Genomic DNA, 10306 nt, shown 5'->3' with positions numbered 1-10306 from the left:
AGGCAGGGTTAGGTCATCTTCAAGGCCAGGATCAGTTAGCTTGCTTCCAAAAATTTAGTCAAAATTTACCTAGAGAAGAATACACAAAAATGCTGACACTTAGACAAAATTTGAATTTACCCCAAACCCTGGCTAGACCTAAGCTAAGATCCATCTGACCTTCCTGACAGGCTTACTGTTGACGTGGATGAAATCGCATTGCTGCAAACTCCATACGACCAACGTAGAATAGAATAGCCGACTGATTATCCTACTCTCTCTTGAGATAAGGAAGTCTCTAATGCTGTTTTCTAAGTTTGATCAAAGGAGACTACCTCAAGGTTTCTTTTGTCGGGTCTTGACTGCGGGATCTCTCAATGGCTTGATGTGTTTTTGCTGGAAACACAAGGGGACTTACGTTTTGCAACAAGCTAGTCTGCTGTGATTCTCGAATTATGCAATAAAAAGCAAAAGGAAAGGTTTAGGAGATCTAAAACTAACAACAAAGGTATGCGGGTAGACGGATTCAACATAACCAATTCCTGCTTGGCCAGAATGGCTCACAACCTTGCAGGAACGGTGCAATCTTCAAAGGGACTTGGAAGATTTTCAGATTGGAGACGCACGGCTAAGCACCCAATTCTGGCGTAGCTCAGACAGACACCTGCAATTGAACTAAGCACAATCGAAGGCTCAGGTTAACCACACAAAAGGATACACAATCAGCATATCCTCAGTGGTATGAGCCTGAATCTATCAAACACTTGCACACCCAAAATAAAAAGATCTATCTAAAATGCTGAAAGAAACCATGCAAACAGGATGAAAACAAGACAATAAACACCAAATCAATGTTTATATATTGATTTCAACTGCCTATTACAACAATTTCTGCAGCATCTCTATGCTACTGCTAAGATCTAACCTATTCTAACTCTAAAATCTAACTATCTAACCATCTCACTATCTAACAATCTCTCAATCTCTAACAATCTAACCCTTTACAGAAGAAAGGCCTCTGCCTTTTATAGATATTACAATTTTGAATCAGAGGCCAGGATGGACTGCATCCAAGGGTCCTGATTTGTCTTCCAGAAGCTGACAGCCTTGACCAATGCCGAATTAATTCTCAGTTATCCAACCAGCAACTATCTCAACTACCTGCCACTATTTGGCTTTAATTCAGGTCTATCCAATCTTCTTGGTGGTTGGGAATAGTTATCCACAAAAATATCTTGCACTGGACCCATAGGCAGTTTACAATAAAGCAATTTCAGCTTTAAAACTAAATTTCTGGACTTAAATCCAACTGTGTGCTTTTTGAGAATGCATAAACTTGCAGCATTCAGAGTGTTCTTTGGCCTGTGGTCTTGGTGGTGGACTTCATCTTTGTTCAGCGACACGGTTCCCAATGTTTGGTTGCTCTTGCGCTCCTGCATCTTTTCTTTTCCAATCTTCAGCACCTGGCCTTGAATTGCGATCCTTCCTCGATTTGCGTTTCAGGTCTTTCTCCTGGTTCTTCGATGACGTCCTGCGATCAACCAATTTCACTTAATTAAATCAATTTGAACAATTAAATAATTTAATTTAACAAACATTAAATTTAATTACGACGTCTAGCTTGAGAAGCTCTTTGCGAGATGTATCTTGAAAATGCTTCTCATTCTCCTCGATTGTGAAATCTGATCCTTGGTCTTTTACTTCTGCGTATTTTACCTTTGGAGTCTTGGACGTTTTAAATGGGTTTATGGCGCGATTCTGGAGGTTTGAAGAGCTTCTGCAGATTCTAAAACTCTAACTCTCATGCTTTTCTGGTAAATTTCGGAGAACGGAGGGCACCTTTTGAAATTTGCAAAAACTTCGGACCTTTTGGTGTTCTTTGCAAATTCGGAGCATTTGAACTTTTGAATTTTCAAAACCTTTCACTTTTGGCTCATGGGTCCGAAGTTTGAGGACTTAAGGCGAATTTCGGACCTTTGCCATCCTTTTGCAAATTTCGGAGCTTACATATATTTCGCAAATTTTAAAGGCAAATTCGGAGCTAAGGGCCACTTTGCAACTCTTCACGTTTTTAGTTTTCTCCCCAAAGTCCGAAAATGAGCATCTAAAGTGTTTTCGGAGCTTACAACATATTTTGCAAAAATTGCGATTTTCAAACATTTCGCCCCAGGGTCCGAAAGTGGACACTTAAGTGTATTTTCAGAGCTTTTCACGTTTTTGGCGAACTCTCCTTTTCGGAGCTAAACCACCTCTTGCAATATAAGTGAACTTCGGACCTAAACATGTTTACAAAATCGGAGCTTGAAGGCGTTTTTACAAATTTCTGAGTTTTCGCGATTTTAAAATGAACTTCGGAGTTTCGGACGCTAAACATCTTTTGGCGAATTTACCTAGATTTCAGACCTAAAAGCGCATTTGGAAATTTCGCGATTTTAAAATGAACTTCGGAGGTAGGGTCCGAAATTGGGCGTTTAAGTGTTTTTCGGGGCTTGAAGCGCTTTTGTCAGTTTTCGGACCTAGTGCGTCCTTTTATATTTCGCGTTTTTAAACCCAGGGGTCCGAAAATAAATATTTCGAGTTTTCGGACCTGAAGCGTCCGTTTTAAAACTTCGCACTTTCTTTTATTTTCTTCCAAGGGTCCGAAAATAGGGACTTAAGTGATTTCGGAGCTTGAAACATTTTTGCAAAATCACGTTTGTAAACATTTCGCCCCAGGGTCCGAAAATGGACACTTAAAGTGTTTTTCGGACCTTGAAACACTTTTTGCGATTTTGTTATATTTAGAAATTCCGGCCCTAGGGTCCGAAAATGATGTTTAAAGTGAATTTCGGACCTTGAGGGTCGTTTGGCAACTTTTAACTTTTTCAACTTTTGGCTGCTAGGTCCGAAATTGAGCATATGGAATATAACATTTAAGTATAATAAGTTATATTCCATATATACTTTCAGGATGTTTGAGAGTGGTTTCGGCCCTCCAGGAGTTATATTGCAAATTCTAGTTTTTGGAGGTTTCCTCAGTTTTCAGAGTTAGCCAAATTTCAGGATCAGGAAATTCCAGACTTAGCCAAATTTCAGGGTCAGGACAAAAAGGCACAAACTGGGGGGGGTCCTTGTCCAAGACAGGGATGGGTGTGCGATTCGCACAACACTTACCCCACTGTCTCAATCCCAATCCTCGGGAGGATACTTTAACAAACTTCAAAATTTGACTGGACCTGGCTTTAAAAGTATAACACTCAAAAGAAACCCCCCAGGGTTTAGCCCTAACCCAGACAAACCTCACTCAAAAACCTAAAAAGCAGAGAGAAGAACAGGCAAAACCAAGCAAAAAAGAGGGGGTCCCCATTCTAATGGGGCGATGTGTGAAATGGTCACAACACGTGGTTGCTACAGCTAAGTTACCCCTGCTTGATGAGGAGGGAGAGCTAGTTTTGGTTCCTGAAGCTATCCTTGATTTCAGGGAACGTTCTTTAAGGAGAAGGGTGATCAAGGAATACTTGATCAAATGGAAAAATTTACCACTATAGGATGCTACATGGGAAAATGAGGAGATTTTACTACATCCAGCTTTACAGTTACTTTAGGACAGCAATTTTGGGGAGAGTGAACTGTAATGTCCCCTTCTTGTTGATGTCCTTCCAGTGGTCCATTAGCCTATTCTTGAGAACGGTAGGCTATGTAGAATGAAGAATGAGGGTCAAACATTGATGAGACGAGAACTTACTATTTTTAGTAAGTCAAGGGTTGGCCATTTTGGTGATACTATCCTACTGAGCTCTCCATGCTCTGTCACTGGGTGCGAAGATCATGCTTTTCAGAGTAGTACTTCATGACTTACTATTTTTAGTAAGTGGCAGTATGGCATATTTCTATTTTTGGCAGTGGACAGGGTCCTGATCCTGCAGCAGTTCAATGGTCTTTCTTGCTTAGCTTCATCCTGGTTTTGGCAATAATTAGTATTGGAGTCATAAGTGATATAATTAAATATTATTTCCTTATCCTAAGGTTTAATATTTAATTAATTTGATTATTTTTACTACTGATTAATGACTATGGAAATTGTGCATAATGTCTCCTAAGTGCTAGGCGAATTATTATGTCTAGAAAGGGATGTCATTTTTTATTATGGGAGATATTATTTTATTCACCAAAAGTATTTGCTAAGTCAAAATTGTGGTCTTGTGCTTACTTGGCATGATTTTTGACTTATGGTATGGGCGCCATCCTTGGGTCCACTTGGTAAATAAAATGCAAATGGGAAAGTGGAATTTGGGCGCATTTGTGAGCATTTGCATTTGGATTTGGTGGAGTTAGAGGTTATAAATAAGAGCCTTGGGCTCCCATTTTGGTTATCTTATGAATTTGCATCGTTATGCTGCCGAATTGGCGATTGAAAAATTTGAGCTTCGAAGTGTGGCTTCCTAGCTAAGTCTCAGTTTCGTACTTGCAAGATAGTACCTAGTTGTGTCCTTGTATTTCTAGTGTTGTTGGTGAGTGAGTTACAGATTGTGGAGTGTTTTGTATGGGATTGGAGTGTTTTCTGGTTGCTGGTCGCAGAGCTTCTGAAACTATATTTTGCTCATACCTCTTGGCCAGGCGATTCCATCATTCTGGGTACCAGCTCATCCATCTTTCCTGCCACTGGCGATGCATCTTGTAAGTTTTTAGCACCTTATGTTGAGTATGGAATTTTATAATGCAAATCGAAATTCCCTGGTTAGGCGTTGGGTTTAGGGAGTGCATTAGGATACGTGCAAAATAAAAATGAGTGTTTTGATAGCTTCCTTTGGCTTTGTTTTCATTGTGGCTGGTGTAGTATTGGTTTAGAACTGATTTGGGGTGAATTGGGTGAGTAATGAGAGAGTTATGAGTGTTTTAGTGAATCCATAAGCTGTTGGTTTTGCATTTCCAGCCTGCAGATTTTGATGTTAGCAGAATTTCATGCTTATTATTTGGATGTTCAATAGTACTCTTCTTCTCTCACTATCTTGATTATTGTAAGGTTAAGTAGTAGTACTACTAACCAATTTTGGCTTGTAAACTCTCATCCCGCTGAAAAGTGGAAGAGGCTGGCTTGCCACCTATTTCAATTGAATTGTAATTCAGTCCTCCCACTGCATAAGAGGTCGAGTGATGATTGATTGTAATGGTCCTCCCGCTACATAAGCAGTTGAGTTGAGTTTGTTTGTAATTTCAGTCCTCCCGCTGAAATATCATAGTCGAGTGATTTGTGTGTTTCTCTTGGCTAGTTCACCGCCAAGTTTCTTGCTTTCCTACTGGATAAGCGGAAGGGGCTGGCTTGCTGCCCAGTATTGTATTTCACTTCATCTTTCGGCAGATTTGAGATCTAATGATCCCCTATTCACCGTATGCTCTAGCCTTCCCATATTGGGCACTTGGTGATTAGAAAGTGGAAGGGTTGCATTTTCCAGCAAGCTTTGAGTTTATGCTTTCTAACCTTAACGGGTTATCTGTTTGTGGATGATTATTATTGGTCAAAAAAACAAAAAATAATATCTGGGGTATTACAGTTTTACAGAAAATTAAGGCTTAGAACTTTTCACCTTCCCTCCTCTCTTGGATGCATTTAGGTAGGTGCCTTGCACAACTTTGATCAATACCTCTCTTCTTCACTTTAAACACATTAGGGGTTCACCTTGCATAACAATTATCTTGGAGCGCATATGGAAGCTTGATTTGCACCGAAATCAGGGCGGCTTTGAATAAGTAACATGTATAATCCTTGACCTTGGATGGAGTTGAAGGGGTCTTTATCATTTTTTATTGCATGGCAGATTTAGAGGCCCTATCAACAATTTACCTATTGGCAGGGTTTGAGAGATACATGTGCACAAAGTTATAGTGGGTTTAGGGGGTTGAGATGCACAACATTATACATGCTCAAGGGGGTAAATTTTTACTTAGGCAAATTTCAACATTTTTCCCTCCCACGTCCAATGTAGTGTAAGTTTGAAATCCTAGACCCTTGGTGTTGTAATTGCAAATCCTAACAGAACTACAAGCAAGTTTGCCGCTACTTACCCAATCATTCACTAAGAACATTTTGCAATGACCTCGCAAAGTCAACAACTTTGACACTTTTTGACAACATTGGCAAGATTGACATCACATACCTCCTCAATCCTCTCCTAACAAAATCTATATCCTCTCACAAGCAAAGGATACGATTACGACCGTTGCAAAGCTAAAAGGACCTAACTAAGACACCTAAGCTACCAAGCAAAAAGTGGGGATCCCCATTTTCAATGGGGCAATGTAACGTCACAACAGTACCATGACCCAACATTTCTTTGGATTCAACGCCAACCATGTGGATCTACATTGTTCCATACCTTTAGCAAGATTTTTCAGGTGAGTTTCCTAGTCACTATAGATTGGCTAGTCATCGAAGAATGCTATAAAGTTCCCCACCAACATCTTCTCAAAGATGTGGAGAATTATTCTCTAGAAGGTAGCTGGCCATTGCAGAGTCCAAAAGGTATTCTATTATATGCATAAACTCCATTCTCTATTACAAATGTGGTTTTCAACATGTCCTCCATATACTTATTTGATTATACCTGGAGAAGCCATCCATGAAGGGGTAGATTTCATGACTCGCAACTTCCTCAAGGATTGAATCAGTGAAGGGTACTGGGAACGGGTCTTTGATTGTGATGTTGCATGGGAAATTCATTAAATAAATCATTGAATTTGGGGAATCATAGCTAGTCAAAAAGGATTGCTACTGTTTATTAGACTAATTGTGACCTCTTGACCAAGTCAAATCCTTACAAAAAGGCTGATGTGGAAGGTTAAATACAGCTGATGTTGGGGTGAACATAAGGTTTCTCATATCTGGTAATGTTAAATGTCATCTTGAATCAAGTTTCTATGGGTATTTCATTGAAGGAATTGTGAAAGTATTCCGATACAAATTTGTGCAAACATTCCAGTTGCAAAGTTGACAAACATTTATATGAAGAAAAAAGGAAAAATTCAGCCCAGCAATTACAAAACACCTACAAACTCTTCCACCATCACTGCCAAACAAAAATATTGTTGAAAATGATAAAAAAAAATTCAGGCTAGATAGTTCTCTCCACATATAGCCAAATTTTCATTCATATATTGTGAGCTAAGTTACCGGTTCTTCCCCTTTTGGCCTAGGTTCGGGTTCGGGTTCTTGTCTGGTCCTGGTTCTCCCCAGGTTCTCCTTGGGTTCCTCTCGGGTCCTTCCCAAGTGGCCGGGTTTCCTATGGGTCCTGCGTCGCAGGACCCACAGGGAACCCGGCCACCTGGGAAGGACCCGGGTGGAACCCAAGTCGAACCTAGGAGGACCCGGGTGAACCTAGGAGGACCTACGTGAACCCAGGCCCGTGGTTTCCAAAAAACAAGGCCACGGGTCAAAAAAACAATAAAAAAAGACTTTTTAAAATAGTTTTTTATAATAAAACTCTAATTCGCCCCTTTATGACTTTTTAAAAAAGACTTGAAACTTGAATATTATCTTTTTTGCAAACCATGAATATGATATTAGACTTTAGTTATTAGTTTACTGATTACATTTGTGATAAATGAATATTTATTGGCATTGGCAATTAATAATTATAGATTTATGATTTATGTATGGAAAGTCAAATTGTATATTTTATTTTTGTATGGATTATATATATTGAACATGTATATAATATATGGGTATATATATATATATGTGTGTGTGTGTACGGACGAACCCGTACCCGTACCCAAGATTTTTTTTTTTGCCGAATTTGAACCTGAATCCAAACCCGAACCGGTAACTTAGATTGTGAGTATATGTTGAGTTATGGATGAGTTTTTACTAAGTTGCAGGTGAGTTATTCAGAAAGAATCAGAGCCAAATGATTGCACAAATCATTTCAACTTGCAAGTCCCATGGGTCTCCTATGCCTTTTGCATCTGTGTTTGTAACTTTGGAATAACCCCAATTTTTTTGCAGAAACCTTGTTCCTTAATGGCCTTTTTTACTATGTTTCACGGGGACGCGTCCCTGCCTTTTTTCCCTTGTACCCATATTGGGGACGAAACGAGGATGTGGAGACAGGAATTTGTTGTTTCCTAGGCGTCCCTTTTTTGGCAAAAACACCAAGACGGCTGTTGGGCAGCAGGGGATGGCCAACTGTCCTCAGGACAGCCAGGCATCACCCGACTGTCCCCGGTATAGCTGGCCGTCCCCTACGGCCCAAAAAATTTTAAAGTCCAAAATAAATTAAAAAACACATTTTTAATTTACAATAGAGGTATGGATGGCCCTACCAAGACCTCAAATAAACATTAAAATATAAAAAACCCTAATCTAATGCATAAAACAAACCAAAGGAAGAAAAAGACACATTTTGACATTTGCAAAATAGAAAAACAGCAGCAAGGAGAGAAGCAGCAGCTGGTTAAGGAGTGAACAGTAGGTGAAAGAGGATTGCTAGACTCCTGAGTATCATTAGACTATAGCCTTACATTGGGATGTTAATCCTGAAGATGCTATGCAAGTTGAGGAGGACGAGACACCTCCAGGATTGCTTGGGGTTCCATTGGTTGAGGAGGCAGCCCCTCATATTGATAGTGACTCAGACACAAACTATGGCTCTGATCTTGATTTAGACTCTTAGTCCTAGACCTACCATGTGCTGATTATGGACAGCCATATATTTTCTTAGTTTATCTTGACATTATGATAGACAGCTGATTATGGACTTCTATGTTTTAACTTTTCTATTTACAGTTTATGTCATCTCATAGTTATGGATATTTAATATTTAATATTTATCATTTTATGTCTATTATGGATGTTTATGACATATGTTTGTTGGCAATGATTGATCAAAGCATTCGAATTTTGGTAAAATGTTTGTCAATTCTCTTGTAAAATCTCAATTCAAGTCTAATGCAATGTATTAATGTCTATGATGAATGCTTTACCATTGTTATGATATGCATATTTGAAATTTCTCTATATTTGTAAAAACCCCCTATTTTTTTAACAGCCATCCCCTGCCGTGCCCCTGAAAAATGACCCAAAAGTACCCCTATAGCGGAAACATGTCCCAACGTCCCCTCCCGTCCCCGTCCCCGTCCCCGAAACTCTATGGAACATAGCTTTTTTATTATGCTTGAGTGTTTTCTGTGGGCCATCTGTGGCAGAAATATTCTACAAGGATGCATCCTAACAGATTATTTGTTATTTATCCTTCCTCCAGTACTTAATCTTAAAAGAACAAGTGCCAAAGAGTAATCCATCACTTAATAAATGTCTTTATTTTCATTCCACAAATAAAGTTTCTTTATATGGTCAGCAGTATGTCATTGAGTGTAGCAAATGGCAATACCTTTTTTCTTTGCAATGTTGTTATTTGAAGTCTCGTTGCTAATTTTTGGATGGTTTTCCTATGGCACAGATTTTACAGCTCTATAATTCATATTATACATTTCATACATTTATTTGTGTATGTTGATAATGTGGGTTTATTTTTTGTTTATCATTCGAGTATTCACTAGGTGGTCACATTATTCTATTTGCACTTTAAGAATTCCATTCTCTCTAAAATTTGTACAATTAATTAAATGCATGAAGGAAGGCTTTACTAAATGGTAGCAATTTATTTTTTGAAAATGGACAGATGTTAAATGAGAAAAACTTTGATATGGCAATTGCTTGCTTTGAGAGGTCTGGAGATGCATATATGGCTAAATGGGCAAAAGCTGTAAGCCTTCGAGAAGATGGAAAAAGAAATCTTAAGACACACAAAGAAATTGCTAAACATTCTCTGACAGAAGCAGCCAAAAATTTTCTCTCTATAGGGAAACCAGATTATGCTGCTGATTGCTTCATCATAGCGGGAGAATATATTAAAGCTGGTAAGGACCATTTAATAGTGGATGTGTTCAGAAACTTTATGGCTTTCTTAAACAAGATTTTGAGTTCTATATGAAATTAATTTTATGCTCAATGTCCTAAAAAACAATCAACAGTGATGATTTCTTATGCATGTCATTGAAGATCAGACAAAATGTCAATTAGTATGAGATTTTTCAGGAAAATAAGGAATGATGAGCAATGTTCCTGCTACCAACTTCTATAATTTTGCAGAATTTAGAATCTGAAGAATAATATTCAGCAATCAGCTTCATAAATAGATCAAAAAGTAAATGTAAGATTGCTCATCACATGTAAGTCGATCTCATCAAATTATGGGTTTACATATCTGGATTTAATTAGAAAATCAGTGGAAAACACACCAAATAGCTCAAATTACTCCATGTGAATAATTACACAAAAATAGAATATAAT

The 10306-nt window shown here is 38.5% G+C and overlaps 1 protein-coding gene across 1 annotated transcript in view; it reads left to right on the top strand.

Annotated features, from left to right (window-relative positions):
• The first annotated feature begins 9607 nt into the window (after positions 1 to 9607).
• LOC131856266 (uncharacterized) overlaps positions 9608 to 10306 on the top strand; it is a 48970-nt gene continuing 48271 nt past the window's right edge. Inside the window, exon 1 of the mRNA XM_059207797.1 lies at positions 9608 to 9873. Within this exon, the coding sequence (XP_059063780.1) occupies positions 9636 to 9873 (238 nt within the window). The 5' untranslated portion in view covers positions 9608 to 9635. The remainder of the gene's footprint in view (positions 9874 to 10306) is intronic.

The sequence above is a fragment of the Cryptomeria japonica genome, chromosome 7 (genome assembly GCF_030272615.1).
Source record: "Cryptomeria japonica chromosome 7, Sugi_1.0, whole genome shotgun sequence".
NCBI lineage: Eukaryota > Viridiplantae > Streptophyta > Pinopsida > Cupressales > Cupressaceae > Cryptomeria > Cryptomeria japonica.
Note: the sequence above shows the minus strand (reverse complement) of the source record. Positions and strands in the feature narration are given on the sequence as shown.